Genomic DNA, 21,632 nt, shown 5'->3' on the forward strand with positions numbered 1-21,632 from the left:
TTTTTAACCTTGAGCAGAAGATGCACAGTGGCATTTTTCAAATTTGTATCATTTAGGGGTCTTGGTCTCAGCACATAAAGTGGACAATTTAGGGTGCTGAAGGGCTTTAAAAAATGAAAATTTCCGGTAAGATTGTATAATAGCCTCATACAGATGTGAACACTTGAGAAAAATATAGAAACTGAGAAATGCTGAGGTAGCAAAACAACTAAAAATGTACTTTTGAAGATCTGTAGTTCATATGAAAAGACTGAAAAATCAAGGCCATCACAGAGTAACTGCAGTTTTGACCACCCTTCTAGGATATCAGAGCTTTCCTCAATTCTTACCCCCTTTATGACCTCAAACAGGTTCATCTTGACCATATGAGGCAGGGGCTGTCATCTAAACAAAAATTTCCCTCTGCCCTTCTTGGTACTGTCCCCCTTGCTCATCAAGGGTGGCAGAGCTGAAATGGACACAGTTTAAACTGGTGTCCCATGCTGAGGGAAGGCATGGCCCATGTTCAATTCATGCCCAAGAAGGCGCAGAGCACGCCCCTGGAGCTGAATTCACTGTTCACTAGCAAAATAAGCAAATCCATTGGCCTTTTGGGTGGGATCCTTGGTCTATCTGGGCCATTTGAGAGGACAAAGGGTTTATCTGTGATTATGCTCTAGAGAAGCTTCCTCAACTGTCTGTTAATTCACAGCTCTGTCACTGTCTCTTATCCCAAGAATCATTCTGCACAGTGTTGTTCTAAGAGTTCTCATGCACAACTACACAAAAATTAGCCAAAACCTTTAATGCTAACTAGTTATTTTTCTTCCATTTGCCTTGGTTCCTTGACCTCAAGGGAGTGAGAGTGTGAGCATTCAGATACAGCAAATATATCTGCACGGAACAGATGTATTTTTGGAACACTCTGAGGACTACCTTCTGCTGTCTCTAAGGAGCAGTGGTGGACCACGAGCCTCAAAGTCGAAAGGGTCACAGCAGAACGGCAGGGTAGCACCCCCACCAGCAGCTGTGACTGCTGTGCTCGAGGAAAGGACATTACAGGGTCTGACAGCGGGCTCCAGAGACTAGCAAAATGCTAGCACAGTTTGTTCTTCAATTTCCCTTGGACTACAAAAGCGGGAAGCACCAGCTGAAGGGAAAATATATGTATCTGCAGTGCTGGAGGTAGCTGTAGCAGTGGGGAATCTCACAGTGGTCACCTCTCAGCAACCACTGGTTGTCCTATGGTTTGGTGTGCTTGCAAAGCTGGAAGCCAGCGTAAACAGTAAGTGTAAACATGTGCTTTCCAGTAGCCTCCCTCATGTCCTTTCCCAGTTATGCTCACACTTCCATTGACAGGAAGGAAAGGCATTTCTGTGGAAGAACTTTTCTTAAGTTGGAGAGCTACCTAATCTCCTGTGTCCCTTTTCAACCTATTTCTAGTGCACTATGATAACTGAATTGTCTGGGGCTAACCGAACCACTGCCAAGATAAGCCAGTTAGCCTTGCACTCTGTTGGGACAAAGGGTTTCCAGAATGCTCAGTGGCAGCCTTGTTCTAACCTTGCAAAGACCCTCAGCAAAGCTCATAACTTCAGGACTCTCAAATACCAACTTTAGGGCAGATTTCTGAAGCCAACTTTTCCTCAACAGCCCAATTAAGATAGTAACAGCTCATAAGTAGGTACGCTTGGCTTGGAATCCCATTGACTCTTTCCAAATGAAGAAATACCCTTCTGAAAGCAAGTAAAATTAGATAGCACTGTATAGTTCACACGTACAATTTTTGTCTCCTACTGGCACTCATGCTGTTTAGCATCCCAGTTTGCTCTGTACTTTGCAAAAGCTGCATCTACAGAGCTAAGTCAATCATCCACAACACTTGGTGCAAAATATGAGCTTGGCTTTATGCCCCAGATGCAACATTTGCCTAAAGAGAACTCTCATTCTAAGGCCCCTCTTAAATGGTATGCTGCGGTCTTCTCTTGTTTTAATAATAAAAAGTATATAAATGCTTCTTCATTAATTTTTTTTTTTTTAAGCACAAATGTACTCTCAATGGACATTTTCCCAAGTGTCATTTCTGCATCTCTGGTTGCATAAGAAACCAGGGGTTGTAGTGCAGATGCAGGGTGGGCAGAAGAGCCAGAAGCTCACAGCCATGGACTGGAGCTCTCAGAGTAGCCTAAGGTAGGCAGTGGTGTGCTCTCCTCCAGTGCATTTCAAGGAGAGGAAAGACTGGACCAACTCAAGTACTTGTAGCTGAGCACAGCCCTCGCAGCAAGGTAAGGGCATCTATGCCTTTTCCATGGAGGCAACTTGAAAAAATCTCAGACTGGTGTCTTTAAATATCCCAACTGAAAAACTAATGAAGGAAAACCCACCTAAACTCTTCTTTTTTTTTTCTTTTCTTTTTTTTCTCCTGGACAGGAAAATGAATTTATAATCAACATGCAACTGTTCTAAAATTTTCAGGGTAAATTCAGCAGCAAAAAATTGATCTCATATTTTTACACCACCTCCTTTTAAATTATTCTTCTAATATCAGAAAAACTTAACTGCACTTTTCACCACAATACACAGGAAAGGCCACTTAAATCTAACATTTGGTAAACAAATACTGTCACTGCATAAAAAATTTTCAAATCCATAGTTACCAAAGGCATTTTAAAAATAACTCACACTAATAAAGCTTTTAAATCAGGGCATAAAATACACACTTGAGTGCTGGAAGGTCTGGTCTCCAGTCATCACTCTTGGGATTTACATGGGTAGCTTCCATGATGGGCAGTATGAATTATATATGGTCCTTTTTCGTCCATCAATATACAAGAAAACCTATGCATCTCTTCAGGCTCCAAAATGTCCAGCACATGCTTACAGCTTTTTGTCCTATATACTAATGGAAATTAAATTAGGATAGCCTATAGTCTTTCTGTGCTGGCAAGTAATCCATCAAAAAAATTGTTTCTATCATACTGCTCTTAGATCACAGTACATTCTGATGCCAGCAGCAATTAATTGTGCATAGTACACATGCATTAAAATGTAAGATCTAAGCAATTTTCTTATATGCTATCTTCAACTTTGCTATAGCCAGTGAGAGAAAGTAAGTATTTAGTGTGCCCTCTATTTCTTCCCTGAATAATAATAATAATAATAATAATAATAATAATAATAATAATAATAATAATAATAATAAACAACCCATTTTTTCATGAGAAAACTGATGGGATGTAATTGCAGTGCCGATTCTACCAGAATTCTGACACGAAGTCCTCTCTCTGTTTGTGTGTGTGTTTGATACTTTTATTTTGCCAATTAATCTGAAATATTTGATCTCTTGCACCTGTTACCCCCAATAGACCCAAAATGTGTCAGACCCCATTGTTTCAGCCGTCTCCCTCCCTTTTCTTTTTTGTTTATGTGCTCTTTCAACTGAAACTCAGACAATGAGGAGAAAGTACATTTTGATCCTGTTTGGCATGTGCTCATTAGAAACCAAGTAAACACCTCAATAACCTTTAACCTCTAGTTCCAAATGCAAATCTCATATACAAGTAGAGGATTGGCTACCTGTCCCTTTGTTGGGGGAGTTCTGCCCTGTACCATGATTCATTAGCCTTTTGTGGCAAATAAAATGAGAGACTTTGAAACATAATTCTAGTACTTTTTCTGCTTGATGTCAGTGGGGAGTCCATATCACACGCCCAGTGTTAATTTCACAGAGTTCCTAAGTCTTGCATTTCCCCATAACCTCAATGCCAAACAATCCAGGAGAGTATTGCAACTGCTTTTTTTTTTTGTTACCGTTTTCATGCAACAGGCAGAGACAATCAATATTAGGCCTTAGGCAACAAATCTAGTTACAGATTAAAAAAACAAACAAACAAACAAAACCAGAAACAAACAAAAAAAAAAAATTGAAAGAAAGATGCAGCGACAAGAAAGCAGCACCAACTGAGCATGCTTCTACTGCGGCACAGACAGAAAAGTAGTGGACGTACTGTAGAAGCTGGCCATTACGTAGTTTTGGCAGCGATCACCAGTAAATTCATTTGGGCACCTGAGAGGAAAAACAAACAAAAAAATGGTAGAGAAAAAAAAACAGAGAAAAGAGAAGAGGTGAACATATGCTAGGAAAGAAGCTCCTTCAGTGTGAACTGATACGACTTGGTGAGTTCACTTTCAGAAACTGAATCTCGGTTTAGCGTGTCAAAATGGCTCAAGGCGTTGAGAGCAACTCATTTGCTCCGTGGAAATGTAAAGAAATCCCCCCCTGAAAAACCAGCCAAAACCAAACCAATCCAGATCAAAGTGTGTTTCAAGATGTGAGACAGAAATTCACCATTCCAGAGTCCCAAATTGGTATTAGGATGCACTTTCCACAAGGCAGCAAGGACACAAGATCTGTACATCACTCCATGAGTTTGCTCTTTTAGGGTTGCACTTTACAGCAGTCTCCCAAACGAGAAAACTGCCAGTGTGTGCAAAACAAATGCATCTGTGAATGAATGGAAAGATCAAAAATCACACAAATGAGAAACATTTTGGAGGTCAAATAATGCCAGGGTGTACAGATTGTACTTTAGAGAATCAGTCATAAATTAGTGAGTAAAGAGGCCAGTTCCAGCTGAACTGTGAAAACACCAAGTACTATTGATTTTGTTGCTGTAGTTGGGGAAGAAAGCAAAGTTCAGATTATTTTAACATACTTTCTTGGTTTTGGATTTTCATGGGCAGAGTTTCAGTACATCTTGCTCCAGTGAATCCAGGTTGGCACCTAAAGGGCAAAAACGTGATAAGCAATAGTACACCAAAACCACTGCACTAACAGACTTACACCTGCTGGTCTATGGAGTGGGAGTGCATTAAGTGACGTCCTGGTTAGGTGTTAGTGAAAAATGATCAGAAAAGAGGCAAGAAAGTGTAATCTTTCCAGAAGAAAACACTCTGCAAAATTTACAGCAAAAATCCATCAAAGAAAAAAAAAATCTAGGAAGTCTTTTTGCTTGTCTGTTTTGAAAAAAAAAGAGAAGAATTATGACTAGCAAAAATGTGTACCGGTTCACTGCTTATTCCACCTCATGAAGGGACCTGATTGAGTTCTTTTTTCAAATTTGCAATGCGCTGTTGCTTTCACCAGTCACACAAAATCTGCAAAAATACCATGATTTCCCTATTTCTGTAAGGGCATATTGTGCTTTGTGGTAATTTGCTTCGAGGAGGAGTATTTAATACAACAATCACAGAAAAGCCAAAAATATTCCAAAAAGTGAGAAGACAAACTCAACCCCAAAGTGAAGTACATTCAACATGGCTGACAAATGGAAAAAAAAAAGTCAGTCCAGTCACTAAGTAAGATGAGAAGGCAGAAGTGCTCTCAAAAGAAGCCCCATAGCTGTCCGTCCTTTCAGTTCATAAGCTCTTCTGTAGAAAACTTCAGTGCAGCTTTCCCCCTGGTCATAGTGAAGGAGGTTCTCTTCTGTGCTTTGCCTGTCTTTGCTGCTGCTGCCTGTCAATTCTTCCCTCACCTTTATTCTCCATTCTGGGGCAGAGCTCAGGCTCCCAAAATATCACTGTAGTCCTACAGACATAAGTGTGAGTGACTGTCCACCACACTAAATACCTACAGATTTCAGTCTTGTTTCTTTCTCTTTCTTCTCTCCAGTGTTACTCAGTATGTAATCTGAAATTACCTGATATCTTCTTTCTTGAACGTGTCTCACTTGTGTTGCTTGTCTTTGTGATGTTCTCCATCAGTTCGCCATGGTGCAAGAATCTCTCCCTCCTCTTCTCCTGCTGATGATATGGTGCTAGCCTCTTTTTCAAACTTCTTCATCATTTACTTGCCAGGGGCTGAAGAACCCTCTTATTTGCAAATGCACATTGTTCAGAACAATCCTCAGTCTCTTCTATCCATCTGAGTTTCATATGTGTTGAAAACTGTCCCGATTTTTTAAATTCTGCTCTTCCACAATTGCCTCTAGCCCTAGCAGATAAGGATACTGCTCTTGCACAAGTGGGACTTTCAGAAAATCCCTTTGGCAGAGGACCAGCATCTGACATAAATGCTAGTATTTTCTTCAAATAAACCGTGCAGGAATTATTTTTGTATAATAAAATATATATTTTGACGATCTACAGATAAGTCTTTTGAGTGTATTATTATTATTTTGCTTATTAAGGAAGGGAGTTTATGTTCTCCAGAGCCAAGGTCACATCTTTTCACAAGTACCCAGTGTGGAGAGATCCCAGTCTCCACAGATATATTCAGTTGAGAAAAATGCAACAAAGATAACTCTGCTATGAAAAGGTGATATTTCTGGGCATGACAGAAGAATTCTTGCATCTTTGAGAGAAGGCAAAATGCCTTTGATAGAAAGCATTTCCATCTGGGATACTGAATGAGAGTAAAAATATTTTCCACTATTGTGATCTTGTTAAATAACTGTCCCTGGAAAGCTGGCATTAGCACACGCATGGCTTTCCATTCACAGAGATCTCTACATCTTGCTCGTCAGGCTCAACCCTACACAATCCCAAGGAACACGCTGCTGATTAAAAGCCTCAGGCTTTGCTCCTGCCACTGGCCATTGGTGGGTTGCTTCCTCTGTGCTTGTTTTCAGATGTTGGTGCAGCTGTGGAGGTGATGAAAACAACTTGAGCACTGGTGTAGACAAAGCTAAAATCACTTCCAGACCAACCAGCGTCAGCCCTGTTGAGATGGTGCCGAAAACAGCTCAGGTGTGTTTATACTGTCTCTGAAACCATTGTCAGCAAATGGGCTGGAGCACCTGCCCCTGAGAATGGGCCCAGGGTGGGCCATCTGAGAGGAAAGCTGGGATGAGCCGGGCCTCTTATGATGATGTGTGAATGCTAAAGGCGTTTTATTGCTCGGATGTGCAGTGCAGCACTGTTTCCAGTTCACAAACAACTTGCGATTGTGTCCTTTTCAAAACACCCTGTCCTACTTGAAGTTTTCAGACTTTATTTCTTGTTGTGTCTTTCTTTTCTGGATCATTACCCATGTTCCATTTTCTTTTACGACACCAGCAATAGTTGAAGTCAAACAACTTGGAGCAAAAGGTTTGTGCTGTGAGAGCTTTATAATTTCCCTTCAGCCTTCGAGAAGACTACTCAGACTATTTATTTATTGTATTAACTGGGTAAACCCATGATACTGAACCACGAATAATAGAAGAAATGCTTTTTTCCTCTACACACAGTAGCTGCAAAGAGCAGCATTTGCATGCATTCAGTAGATGCATCTCAGAACACCGAATGCATATCACCAAACTCTTTTTCGGCAGGAGAGGAAGGGCTGAATGGATGAGAAACTCACATTTCCACTTCATTTACTGCCTATAAACAAATGCATTCGGGGAGAACATTTTGATTGTTTTTGTTTGTTTGTTTGTTTTTGTTTGTTTTTTTTTTTTTCCCCATTTCATTAGCCCATTTCATTGCTGAAGTCAGAACCAGTATTTCTATCCCACCTCTTGAAAGAATATCTCTGGAACTTCTCCTTGCATCATTGAAACGAATTTTATCTTTTCACTGGTTTGAATAACCTTCTGCCCATTTCTATTCTAGAAAGGCCTTTACATGAAGACAGATATAGAAAATGGCCATGTCTTTAAAAAGTATGTAGTTCACTCTTCTGCTGTTAAGAAAAGCAGCAGCCTACTTCATTGAGAGAGCAGCTTTATTTTCATCCAGTGAAATTCGGATGTAAATTCATTTCTTCAATAACAACAAAAGCACTAGAAAAGATGATATCTGTGAGTAAGAAATCAGTTAGTCAGACTAGCAAGGCCTTCATGGTATGATACTTCAAAAGAACACTTTAAAAGTGTTACAGATACTATATTCATACAGATTTTTGTTAAAGTAAGAAGGAAATGCTAGGAATTTTGGTCTTAATTTTGTATTTATTTAAAAAGCTACCTGATCTTTCTGTCTTCAGTGAACCTGGGGACATGTTTCCAACTGAACAGAAATGACTTAGGAATCTCAGTCTCATAGGAAGCCAGTAAGATCCAGGCTTCCAAGGTCTATGGCATTTTCAAAATGTGGTTCGTGTTCCTGTGAAGCTTCCAAAAGTTTTATACACTAGTTTATTTAGGCAGTCTCAAAGCTTCCTTTTTCATCTGTCCTACTTTGAGACTGTTTTTTTCAGTCTGGGGCCATAATTAAAATACACGTAGGGAACATACATGCTACCATAGATGTAGCTGTACAATGTCTAAGTCTTCACATATTTCTTGAGTATTTCACATGGTTATCACTTGAAAGCAGGAAATTTTCTTGAAGCTCACATCAGTACCCCTGAGAGCAAGATCAGATCCTGTCTGAATCATTTATTTTTTTTTAATATATAGCAAGATTTTGACAGAAGATGAATGTGGTATCTCCCTCTTTTTTTTTTTTCTTTTTTTTTTTTCCATAGAATAGGGGATTTACAAAACCAGAGATATCACTTGGAAAATTCCATGGTTGTTTTGAATCTGAGTCATGTTTTTTTGGTTAGGGATAAAACTAATTTAGAATGATATGGCTCATGCTTTAAAAATTTTGTTTTTGCTCTCAACAGATGGACCATATGGAAAAATGTGAACTTGCTACTGAGGCAGAAATATGAAGAGCAAGTACCATATTTCAAGCATTCTGTTTCCACAGGCATGTTCTGGGAGTAGATTTATTTTCTCAGAACAATGAAGGCAATGTGCAGTGATTAGGTACTTATTTTAATTAACACTGGAATGCTAGAATTAAAAGTAGACATCTGTATTTTTAATGAAATAAGAAGAAAACTGTATTTTGTCTTTTCAGTTTCCCAGTACACCCACTTTTAAGTACTCACGCTTTTATTTCTTATGTAGCTGTATTGCTTCCTGTTTTACTACTCAACATAAAGTTTCAGTTCTGGCAAGTGGTAGAGGGCATAGCAAATGGCTCTGCAAAATAGTAATGGCCCTGACTGTTCTCAGGATAAGAATTCTTCTCCACTGCCTTACTGTAAATGAGATTCTCCCTCTCTAACTTTAAAGCTCTGATGCTTTTTCCAAATAGGTCTTGGACCACCCAGGGAGAGGCACATCTGCCAAATCTGGGAATTGCCTTTTCTTTCAGATCCAGTCCCAGAATTAAAGGTTCTTTCTTGCTTACAATAGGGGGAAAAAGCACCCACTACATTCAAATGTCTCTGATATATAGTATTAAAATAATTAGCCAGTCTACAACATCATCAAAAAACATACACAGATCTCTGAATTAAAAAAAAAAAAGTCCCCATACCAGTGAAAATGGGACACCTCTGAAACTGGCAAGACAATGTTAATGATTAGCAAGTCTCTCAGATGCTCAGCTCTGCTACCCTGGAGTTTTCTGAACACGCAGGTAGGCTCTTGTACATGCCCTGAGGAGTCATGGCAAACTGCTCATCTTGTACTGCTGGTTTACAATGATCATGCACATTTCAAACAAATCTTTCTCTCTCTCAAAAATGGATCCAACACACCACAGCACACTTTTCCATATTCACTTTAGCTACAAATGATCCTAAAATCAACGAAACATACATCACTTTCAGCAGCAGAGCCATCTGAAAACCCAAAGCAAAACAAAGCCTGTGAAGTGCAGGTTACATCAACCTTCTACAAAAAAAGGAAAAAAAAAAAGAAAACTTATAGGTAAACCAGAATATTGAGCTGCTTGGTGGGGGTTTTTGATGGCTTTTTTTGCTTTGTTTGTTTACCTTTCTTTTCTTTTTTTTTTTAACATTAACAATAGAGACAAGCAGTCAATGTCTTCCTGGCCTAATGAGAGCATCATAGAGCTTCATCTAACTCACCCACCAAAGTTACCTTCACAATTAGTGTTCTTTCACTGTTAGTCCCAGGAGATTGAAAAATTATGCAATTACAGCTGATGACAGTCTTTACCAACCACCATCTCTTGTCTGTCAGAAAAACAGCAATATTCTCAAAAAAGTGCACTCTTTCCACTCAGCCCTCTTAGGTACCAATGATGTTTCCCAAGATTTAAATGCTGAGTTGCCTCTCAAGCTAGAGAGAAGCAGTCCCTATGACTAGTTCATCTCCAGGGGTAAATGCTACATGATGTGCTCCCAGGCAGTAGATAAACTCTGTGGCTCTTCCTGGGTGTTCTCTAAGACAAGGGACTATTGCAACAGTCCAAAATAGTACAGGCCAGGACCTGAGGAAGGTGCACAAGCATGCCCTCAGACTAAATCCATATGTCTTCCTGATCCTCACTCAAGATGGTAATCTCCACCAACTAACGCGACATTCATTGCTTTTTATGCAATTAAACACAACAACCAGTTGTGAATATGATCTCCTCAGAAACTGTTCAGTTACTACATCAGACAATAAAAACAACAGTTTCTCCTGTACAAAAGGTAATTATCCGCTGCAGTTATCCACACACCTTTTCTTTTTCTTTTTCTTTTTTTTTTTTTGGCTAAATACAGTGTATCTAGTTTACAGTATCTGTTTCATTATTTATAACATAAGGCTCAAGTTGTGTTACTTTATGCCATATAAACGTCAATGGAGGTTGCTGTGCCATTATCATGGGGGAAGATTTCCTGGTTAGTCTCTGCTATGCTTCATATATAGAACACAGGTGTCCGTCTTGGTATGTTATTTTCACATCCACATGTTTAAAAACGAAGAAATGCAAGTTCAGAAGAAGAAATTGTTCAGGTGCTCCTTTAAAGAAAAACCATTTGTGAAAACTGGTGGCTCCAAGAAAAGAGGCAAATAGGATTTCTTACCTGCACAGGTATCTTGGGGGGTTTGGGAGGTCTTTAACCATATAACACTCTCCCCCATTTACACAGAAGGCTTTCTGCTTTACGTCACATTTTGTGAGATGACTTGTCCCAGTTGTAGATGTGGAAGTGGCTGGAAAAGACAAGAGCAAGAATACGGATCAGACACTGTTTTTCTTCCTGACTGGTAAGTGTACTTATATGTGAGGGAAGAAGTAAGGCTAGGGATGATTTGGCAAGTCTTACCACAAGAACCAGTAACTTGACCTTGTATTTTGTTGACTGACACAGGGAGTGGAGTTTAAATACACACCTCAGACATACAAAATCCCCACACTCAGCCTGGGAGGAAGTGAGGGTTTCCCTAGCCCTGTCCATGAAGTGACCTTAAATTTCTGCAACACTCATGTCTATTTCACTAAAAAAGTGTAATTTACGTGCAGCAACTTATATTGCATTAATTGCACTCAAGTGATTTTGGGGTGTGAGAGTCATTGCAGGTTGCTGATACGGTGCCCAATAAAATCAGGACCTGGATGAGATTTCTTCCTGGCATTGCCCTGAAGTAGGTATTTTTCAGGAAGCTTAACCTGAGGCCCTGTGCTGATTCAAGCCCTCAGTCCAGGTATTTCACTCTTCCCAAGGGAGAGGGTGAAAGTCTGACTACTGAATGCCTCTTCCCTAGCTTATAAATGAGAGCTGTGGCTGGTTTGATTATGCAGGAGGAATAGGACAGGGAGTTTGGAGGTTTTGAACCTTCCTGTGCATATACAATTGTCACCATTGTGCCCACAGGAATCTTTGATCCAGAGGCCGACTTAGCATCTCCTGCAGATGTGTTCATCATCATGGAGTATATTAAATGGCTAAAACTGTCTGCAAACCATAAAAAGTGGTGAAGATTCCTGGATGCATTTTGTTTAGCCATGTCCAGGTGTACAGAAGTAAGAAATTTTGTTACTGTGCTCAAAAAATCCCAGAATACAGACTATCACAGATTATGACAAGTTGAAAGGCATCCACAAGGATCATTGAGTCCAGCTCCTGGCCCTGCACAGGATCATCCCCAGGAGTCAGACCACATGCCCAAGAGTATTGTCCAAGTGCTTCTTGAACTCTGTCAGGCTTGGTGCTGTGACCACTGCCCTGGAGAGCCTGTTCCAGTGCCCAACCACCCTCTGGGTGAAGAACCTTCTTCTAATATCCAACCTAAACCTCCCCTGACACAACTTCAGGTCATTTTTGTTTCTGAAAGTCAGTCTACCCCCAGGTGAAACAATGCTATTATTTAGTGACTGAGTCCACTGGAGTCACTAGAAAGCTACACAAAAGTCGTCTGATATTCAAAGCCTTTTCTAACACAAAGGTCCCCAAGGGGCATGTTTACAGGAGGTGATTTCCTACACATTTTGAATCTGAAGATTTTAGCAGATCTGCTATCAACAAATACCTACTTACACATTTTGAGTGGTAGTGTGATGTAGCCCCTGTCACAACTGATTGTCATGCATTTCCCATTTTCTTCCAGGTAGATGCATTTTTAGCACTCAGTACCTGGGAAAATGAACCACCTTGGCTGGCATCATTTTCAGAGCAGCTTTACCTATCTGGTTTCAATGAGGCATAAGACAGTGACTGGGACATTTAAGTCTTCTGTTTTACTCCATCAAAATTGCATCTGACTGTACAGCTAACATCTCCCATATCTCTTCCTTCCTTTGCAATCCATCACCAGCTTCTTTCTGTCAGCTTCTTTCTCTTTCTTCCATGCTGCCTTTCTTTCATGGGGTGCCCTACTCTAACAGGCCAGGAAAAAACCTCCCGTGACTTCTTTCAAAACTCAAACTCCCTCCTGCTTTTCGCTTGCACCCACCCATTGTGTCACATCTTCCCAGATTCTGATCCTGACCGGGGCCTCTTAGTGCTAATGAAATGCAAACATAGAGTACTGATTCCTCTTAATAACACATTCCTTTCTCCTGGCCCCTCAAAGCGTGATTTATAACCTCTCAGACGAGGATAAATTTATGTCTTGTCCAGGGGCAGGAAAAGGGGTCATGTTTTAAGAGTAGTCTGACACTCTTTCAGCTAGCACCGGTTCAAACAGGACTTTGCACCCAATGTTGACAAAAGGCTGGTCAACAGACTGCCATCCAGTCAACAGGGAAGGGCCCTCTGTGCTTGATGTCAGTGGGTTGACAACCATCCTTGACATGAATCTCAGGATGGGGAGACTTGCCTCGTAGAAGAGCCTTTCCTTCTCCACTGGCTTGAAAGTTGCCTGGATTATCGGCCCAAATGAGATGCCTGACATGACAAGCTAGGTCATACCAAAACCTAGGACTGACAAATGTGGGTAGAGCAAATTCCATCTGTACAGTAATGCATACTTTGAAGCCTTTGTGAGTCTCAACAGGTAGACTCAATATGAAGCTTATCCCTGCTGATAGCCTATCCACCATTGTGTCCTTTCACCATATTAAAAAGCAAAAGGGCACACTTAACCTTGAGACAAGCACTCTGAGGATCAGCATTTCTGAGGATTCTCAAGCTCGGAATGATGGCACCTTAATTTGGAAAGGCAAAACCCCCAACACTTTAGGAAAAAAAAAACCCCACAATTTTGCTATCCTGCTGGCTAATGGAATGCTTTAAATTGAATAATGAAGGTAGATATAGTAAGAAGTGGACTTGTACCTCTCTGTAATTGTTTCCATAATCTCACTTACTGCCTTTTTTTTTTTTTTTTTTTTTTCTCTTCTCGTCAGTTCAATCAAAAGCAGAACACTCAGGAGTTTCAAAGTAACAGTTACTTCCCAGCCGATGTAAGTGAGATTCGGACAGCAGCAATTGCTCTGAACTGATTACTAGAGATGGGAATAATCTGCAGCTCTCAGAGAAACCTCATGATACAAGGGCTTTGCACATATTTGTGAGGAGTGTCTTTACCCACGTTTTTGGCATCACGTATTCAAAACTGTTATATGAATCTTGCACAAGAATTTTCTCTGCATTACTGATCTCCTGGCACCATGGTCTCAGTCTGCCTGAGCTTTATGATGGGGTGAGGGGAGGAAAAAGGTCTCCAGTGGGTTAATTCTGATATTAATTTTTCTTTGCAAAGTATGCATAGTTTTTATGGCATATAGCCAGTATTCAGTGTATGCACTCTAAGTCTACTTTGCCAATTAAACACAAGAAACACTAACTATGGTTTTGGGTTTCACTTAGAGCTACATAACGGAAGAAATGTGGTGTTTGGGAGCAGGTGTTCATCAGAGTCCATTTCATACAGTCCATGACCAGCCCCAAAATACTGCCTTTCTGTGCATCTATAGCAGACACAGGCTTGGAGGATGTATAGTGGGAATGACCAGCAGTGGTGAGGTAAAGCACAGCTGTAGACCATGTATCTGTGTGTTGTTACTTCGTCTACTCAAAATATGTACCTCCTTTCTTTTTTGTAATGTTTTCTTCAGCTATACAAGCACAAGATAGATAAGTTGTGTTCTAGAGCCCTATACCAAACATGAGCCTACCGAAAGGACTAAATTACATGCATTACATGCATATCACAATTTGAAAATATCATACATGAGATAAACATCTGAAAACACTGCACACTCCACCCTCCCTTCCCTCTTCCCTGAACACAGAAGTACCACATTTAAAAAAGCAACTGCAGGCAGTGTGAACAAAGTCCCTATTAATGCAAATATTCACATGGCTCTGAAAAACAATGAGATCTGCTCCCATTCACGGGAATTGCCTAAAGACATTAACAAGAAGAAAAATAGAAGCTATTGCATCTTTTAAAAGCTACTCTCTAAAAGGTGAAGTACCGCTTAAAACTACGTTAGGATCATTTCATGTCAAGCAGATACAACTGAGCTTACCTGGGGAATCTCTGACCCTTTTTTGCCTTGAAATAGAAAAATGCATTCTTTTTCTCTGTCTTGCTTTCCAAAAAGCCCTCTGATGTTGGGTGGCTACAGCACCAAGACTCTCAGACCCTGCACAGGTGAGACAGTCCACTGAGAAGAGCCCTAAGGAATCTCTGACTCAAGTCAGACTGAGAGGGAAGGTTTTTGCAACCTAAACAGAATAGTATCCAGAATAGTATCCATGCCTCTTTGAGCTGAGTTTCTGCAAAGCTGGTGTAAAATCAAAGGACACACTCAAAGTCATGCAAGGGGGCCAGTGAGATGCTTATGAGTCTGTGGAGACACAGAGACTATGCAGCTGCAGCATAAACAAGGTTTGCCATTCTCACTGGAAGGCCACTTACTGGAGGTAAATATGCCACCTTATTGGACTGCAGGTGGACACCTTTCCAGTCTCCTTTTGTGAATCTGCAGCTCATGCCAATGGAAGAAGAAGGGACCTGCACGGATTGAAGAAGGGACAGAGGGAGTGAAGGAGGCGAGGAGAGAGTGCACACAAGTGAGCTCTGGGGTGATGAAGTGTATGCCCCCAGATGAAAGCCAGCTTTACTAGGTCACGTTCCCTCATCTGAAGTTCATTCATTTCTTTGAAAGCACAATCCAGCTCCCTCTTGACTTGCTGATGTGCAGTTTAGAGATGTACAGCCCTGATCTGCAGGGTAGATTGATTTCCTGTGTAACCTTGGCCGTAACACTTAATTCTTCTGTATCTCCATTAAACCACTTACATTTTCTTTGCACTGAGTACTGTCTCTTCAACTCACTCTGACTTCCGTGATGCACCCAACTTCCAACGAACTTGCAATAAGGAAAACCTTGGCATTTCTGTACTACACTGAATGAGGAAAGCTACTGGTGCCAGCAGAACACAAGACAAAACCTGAAAGCAATCAAAAACTAGCCCCTTTCTGAACAGACAAGAATTTCCATTTTACCAGATGTGTAGGAAGATGTTTCACATCCTTCATACTTAATTGTTCCAGACCTGAAACTGCATTCACGTAGCTCTGAACATACCAAAGGTTTAAAAAATCTGCCAACACCAACAAATAAACACCAAAGGAAAAAAAAACCAACCAAAACCATAAAGCAAAACAGCCAAATCTCTATCTGAGACATCTACAGTACGTTTATTGGGGCTGCTCAGAATTTTTCACATTGCTTTTGTGATGTAATACCCTAAACTGGATGTTCAATGTAGTTATAATTTTTTTCAGCCTCCGTCTCTGCAAATAACATGCAGTGTAATAGATTTCTGGGAACTTCACAGGAGATCATTTAAGGATGTGTTTAGCCAGCATCTGGAACTAAGTGCTTACAAGTTAGTGGAATTATTCTCTGTCCGTAAGATAGTGCTTTCTCACTTTGGCACTATCTTTATGAGGATCAGGGCCAGAAAGAAGGAAACAGGAAATCACCAGGGTCTGCAAGATAGAAACTTCAGGAAAGACTGAGAGCAAATAAACTCTTGTTGAACCAAGCCAGCATGTCCCTCTTCTCCCTACAACATGGATTCAGCGGTGGTTTCCTCTCACTAACCCAACCTTAGCAAAGCAAAGGAAAGAAAAAAAAAAAAAAAGAAAGAAAAGAAAAGAAAAACAAAGCACAGACACTTCAGCTTGCTGCACCACCCGATCACTTCCTCCCTGATAGGCCAGCAGACTGACCCAGTTGGCAGGCGCGAGACTGCGGGACCTGCACAGCATCTGGCTCACCACAGAGGGTCAAGAGGTGACACATGCTAAACACGGCTGACCAGGAACAGTTTTTGTTTGCTTCCTTTCAGTTTGGGGTGCAGAAAAGATGGGCGCAGACACGCACAGTCCACAGGCTGTCAGCGAGGAAATGCAATTACTGCTTGGGAAACGAAGTTTTCAGAAAAAGGATGGAAAAGATGGAAAACGTGGGCTGTGGAAGAATTCAAGCAAAGGGAAAGACGTGATTGAAACTGAGCTTGTGAGGCAAGGCATACTTTTTCACTGCCATGAGAGATGTCAGCTTTCACTTGAGGGTTGTGTGACAAGCATGAGCAAAAGGTCTGCAAGAGCCTTTAGAAAGCATTCCCCACCTGGTGAAGGGAGATGTGAACGAAAAAACACAAGGGAATGACAGATCAGAGGGTCCCAGGAGGAAAAATGTGTGTGTTGTGAGGAGGGACAGGAGAAGAAAAGAAGAAAGGAGGTGCAGAGGAAATATGCACAGATTGAACCAGTGCAGGAAAAACAGGTCTAAGCTCAGGAATGCTAAACAGACAGACAGAAGAGGAAGTGCTTTTACTACTGAGGGACTCTGAAACAACCTTGAAAATACCAGGAACGAGTGTGAGGGTCTGAAAACTTAGAGATCCTAGATTAAAGCAGACAGCAGATAAGGAGCTGAAAGCAACTATCAAGATACATTGAAAGTTATCCAGTGTGTAGTCCTTTGCTGTACTGGAGAACATCCCATCATTTGGAAAGACCTGAGTGGCCAAATAAACTGCAGGAAAAGCTTCCTGGCTCACTTTGCTTCAGAGGCCACACCCCACTCTTTTCCATGGTGCAGTACAGCAAGGTAAGGTACATAACTCATTGAGCTGGAAACTTGTAATGGGCAAAGTCCATGCAAAACAACACATAATGCATTTGTTGAAAGGAGCTCCATCACGGGCACCCTTGCTCCTGTGTATCTCAGAGCTCCTCCACAGAGCTCTGAAAGGTCTCTTCAGGCTTATGACCACCAGTGCAGGTGCAGAGGAGACCCTCGAAACTATAAAGGAGACTGAAGGAGGAAGGGGAGCTTCGCAAATCAGGAGCTGCCCAGATAGTCCAGTTCCTCCTCTCCCTGTCCTACTCCTAAGCCATTGCACACAGAAGAGAAAACAGCTGTTGAACAGGTGAGAAGCCACCTTCTTCTCTATGCCAAGGCATAGGTATCAACCTCAAGAGAAATGACTGAACCAAATCACTGGGCAGGTCAGGTTTTCCCACCGGTGTCATGACCCTGCTAGTCAATGAGAAAGGCACTCTTGAAACCATCTGTGGTTGCACTACAGCCTAGAGAGGTGACTGATGGGACCTAAAGGGAAACCTCACAGCTGTCAGGAGGACAGGGCTTGAGACAGTGAAGCACTGGGTTCTTTTCTCCAGTTGCAAACATCCCAATTCTGCAAGGCAGTGTGGGGAGCACCCTAATGCAAACAGCATCATTTCTGCATAGGGCAAGTAACACAACCATAGTCAACAGTTTTAACTCAAGAAGACTTTTCTCTTAAAAAGAGGAGAAAAAAGAAACTTGACCGAACTGGAAGGACGAACAAACAAAGACGATGAGGATTATGCAGAGAGACTGCTGTCCTTCAAGAAACTCTCCAGAGAGAATCCTTACACTGTCCTAAGGCCCTGACAGCTACTCAAATCCAACTGCAGATTTGGCATGACAATAAGCCCCCTCAGGAGAGAGGCAGCAAGTACAGCTGTACTGACAGTGCTTTCCCTGCCTTAGGATGGAAAATCTGGATTTTTTTTCTCTTCTCTAGCCCACATCTGATGCTTTCTGCAAGGGTTGATAATTTAGTTCACCAGTGCTGTAATCCACATAAAATTACTAAATTAAGTAATGATAGAAAACTCTAGGTCTGATTACCTGCAGTTAGGCTCAGCTCAAGTAGAAGAGCTGTCTTGCTCCTGAAAGTTACTGTGGTAGAGGATTGTATTACATATTCTACCTGGTACCATCAAGTTTGCCCTGATGGGTATGTAGTGATACTGACATAACTATTTTCTTATCACACTGAGAATTGAAATAAATTCATTCCATTATAATATAATCAGTCAAAATCTGTTCTTGTTCCTCTTTCCTCAAAGGATTTTTCTTTATGATTCGAAGTATCCAATCATACTTCTGCAGGTAAGCGCAGAATCTTTCTCCTTTTTTAGTCGTAGCTGCTCACAGAGATGCAGGGATAGTAGAGACTATTTAGCAGGTTATGAAAGAAAGCATGCAAGCTTTCTACTACAAATGATGTTTCATATAAATTCAACATGATAATCCTTGTCATGAACCCTACTTCGGGAAAGCATTTCAGCAAGAATATACCCAAAAGAGAACAAATAAGCCCACATAAATTCAAGATTGCACTCATGTACCTGCTTATTTTATAGCCACATTCACTTCCATGTTTTTCCCCAGTGTCTTTAAAAAGTTTTTCTGAAGTAGAATGGATTTTAGCACAGTGCCTGAAGTGTTTAGCCTTGTTGAAAGCAAGGCTTGCCCACTGAAATACCTCACATTAACTAAGTCTACAAGAGGAGCCTGTGTCTGCAACCTTTCCCTGAATAATTCTAAATGTCCAGTCCAGGATTCCTAGGCACCCATTAATCTGTTTCTTATTGCATACTCTGCAGTGAAAAACACAAATAGGTTACTAATTCCATAATGAAAGAAGCTTTCATTGATTTTGAAGCACATCTTCACAGGCATTAAGGACGTGCTCCCTCCCCACGCCCCCATCCCCAAAGCACAGAAGACTATCTGTTGCTTTCCCAGTGGCCTTCTTCTTCATGGAGGTGGCTATGAGAAGAAGCCACTGGAAACCTGAGGCATGAAGGGATGTGCTGACCCTGAGGCAATTGGAGCTCAATCTCTCTAATCAGCCTGAGGTCCCTGGGTGGTGGGAAAGAGCAGAGTAGCAGAGATTAGCTCTTCCCATGTGATGGTAGCACTTTTGACACAGACTAGTACAGAAATATGCCTTCTTTTCTAAGTCAAAGATACAGCAAAGGCAAATTCTCCCAGAAAACACAAAGGGTGGCTCACAGGTTGCCAAGTATCTCCTTGATATCTATGATAAGAAAGGATTACAAGAAAGGGTTCCCAAAAGGACTGGCAGGTACGAAGATAAGTGAAGAACAAGAATACTTATCAAAGACAGCTTCCTTTCTAGTGCACTGAAGCCTGAATTTATTCACTAGTTTACTTGGATGTTTGTATTCCATGAGAGACTTCCAAGGTCTTGGACTTTTTACCTTTTTTTTTTTTTTTTACTTTTTTCTTTTATTTATTGTACCATTAAAAATTAGTTTTGAAATATAACTGGTAGGAAAGGAGACAGTCTTGTTCTCTTGCTGTTAAAACTTTTTCTTTAACTTGAAATGCACCAATCCCCTTGGAAAACAGTAAGAGAAACTGTTAGATAGAGCTACTGGGTCTCTTATGCAGGTTCTGTTAGAGGATCCAATCTCCTGTCCTGTTCATTGAGACTATGGAGAAAAACCCTCTCCTGGTAGGTATACAGGGAAATTTTCACTCTCCTATCCACCAGCACAGCCATGGGACCCATTATTTCTGAAAAAACACAGAGGTACCACTTCCCTGCTTAGAATTTCTCTCTCCAGAGGAGAGCAGTGTAGAGGGACATTATTAGGTGTTTGGACTCTAATCAGAGTCCTCTCATTGCAAACTGTCAAAGCACTTAGAATGCCTATCAAAGAGCGAGCTTTCTGTAGCAAGGGAGTCTTTTCTCATTTCCCTCCCTAATTTCCTGCCTGGAGGTATGAAATCATCACTCTTTGTAGTGCTGCTTGAAAATGAGTGTGTATGAAGTGGCACTCAGGGAAAACATACTGGTGACAGTAAAAAGACAAACAAGAATGGCCTAGAAAACATGATTAGTGGGGCAAAGCAGAAAGATTTCAGGTTGCCTAGCCTGAAAGAATTTTTTTTCCTGCTGTTAACTGTAATCCTGGCGGGACTGACTCCAGTAGGCTTCAAAGGATTGCGTGATGCATCAGGAGGTGTTACACCAGCAGGCACCAGCTCAGTGTGTCCTCAGTGAACCCCTGCCTGGACCTCTGCAAACTGCTGCACGCAGCAACTGTGAGTGCAGAGGAGCCAGTCCTTATGCCCAGAGCCAGTCCTGTGAGACTGCTCTCCCTCCCCTGCCCTCAATCCTGCGACTTCTTCCACCATCTGCATTAAAAGATGTGCAGTAGTTCACGTTGAGCTCACCAAAAAAGCTCTGTGGCAAAGCTTCCCAGGTCACTGCAAAGGGAATGGAGCGCTGTCCCTTGTATCTGCTATCAACTTGGTTTTGTAAAAATGAACAGAAGTATAATTATTGCAATAGAAAGGACTACCTTCCTTCTATGAATGGCACTGTTTGTTCTCACACCTTATTTTCACCTGCTAACCTGATTTTATTCAGATGTTATTTCTACAGTGAAGTTTTGTTTTAATATGCTGATACAGTAACTGCCATTTAATCAGTACCTGTTCTCAAGAAACATCAGAGAGGACTATACAACAAACATGTCACTGTGCCAGGCAGTTTTTAAACGTCTATAAAAAGGTTGAAGCTTTTTTCACTTTAAAAGAAATACATTAAAAAAAGCATAAGGTTATTTTTCTAGCCTCTAAAGGAAGTCTAGTAACAACTATGTGGAAAAATAAAATGTGTTCTTGTTGAGAATAAATGGCACATTTCCTCCAGCAGTTAATTTCTACAATCTGGTTATAAATCTGTCAAAAATCAGATCCCAGGCAATCGCTGTGTTAATGGAATCACTTGCATACTCATGTATTCATCCAGATTCAGACCTGCAGAAGGGATGGATCCGCAGGAAGAAGAAAATTTTGATTCAACAGCCTGATCAGAGTATGTCATTTTGCAAGAGACAGTCTCAGAGTGAAGGAGAACACGCAGTCCACATGAACTTATGTGCTTTCTACAGAAAGCAAAGATTTTTGTTCAGCTAAGGGAGGAGATATGGCAACAGTGCATGTAGCCACATGACCAAAAAAAGAACCCTGTTTACACATGGTAGCTGCCTTTCCAAAACGAACCAATTTCCTAAGGCAGTGCTATCCTTAGTCCTTGCTCTTCAGCCTTAAAAGCGACTCTTTGCTGGTATGGAGCTCCTCTTGTACAA

The 21,632-nt window shown here is 41.1% G+C and overlaps 1 protein-coding gene across 8 annotated transcripts in view; it reads right to left on the reverse strand.

Annotated features, from left to right (window-relative positions):
* Positions 1 to 21,632, reverse strand: part of NRG1 (neuregulin 1) — a 292,420-nt gene that overhangs the window by 21,416 nt on the left and 249,372 nt on the right. For all 8 annotated transcript variants that reach the window (XM_018086156.2, XM_018086155.2, XM_029965406.1 and 5 more), the window contains 2 exons: positions 10,784 to 10,913; positions 3,987 to 4,045 (listed from right to left, as the gene is read on the reverse strand). In XM_018086156.2, the coding sequence (XP_017941645.1) occupies positions 3,987 to 4,045; positions 10,784 to 10,913 (189 nt within the window). The remainder of the gene's footprint in view (positions 1 to 3,986; positions 4,046 to 10,783; positions 10,914 to 21,632) is intronic.

Source organism: Manacus vitellinus, unplaced genomic scaffold (genome assembly GCF_001715985.3).
Source record: "Manacus vitellinus isolate BGI_N305 unplaced genomic scaffold, ASM171598v3 scaffold_9_pilon, whole genome shotgun sequence".
NCBI classification, from domain to species: Eukaryota; Metazoa; Chordata; class Aves; order Passeriformes; family Pipridae; genus Manacus; species Manacus vitellinus.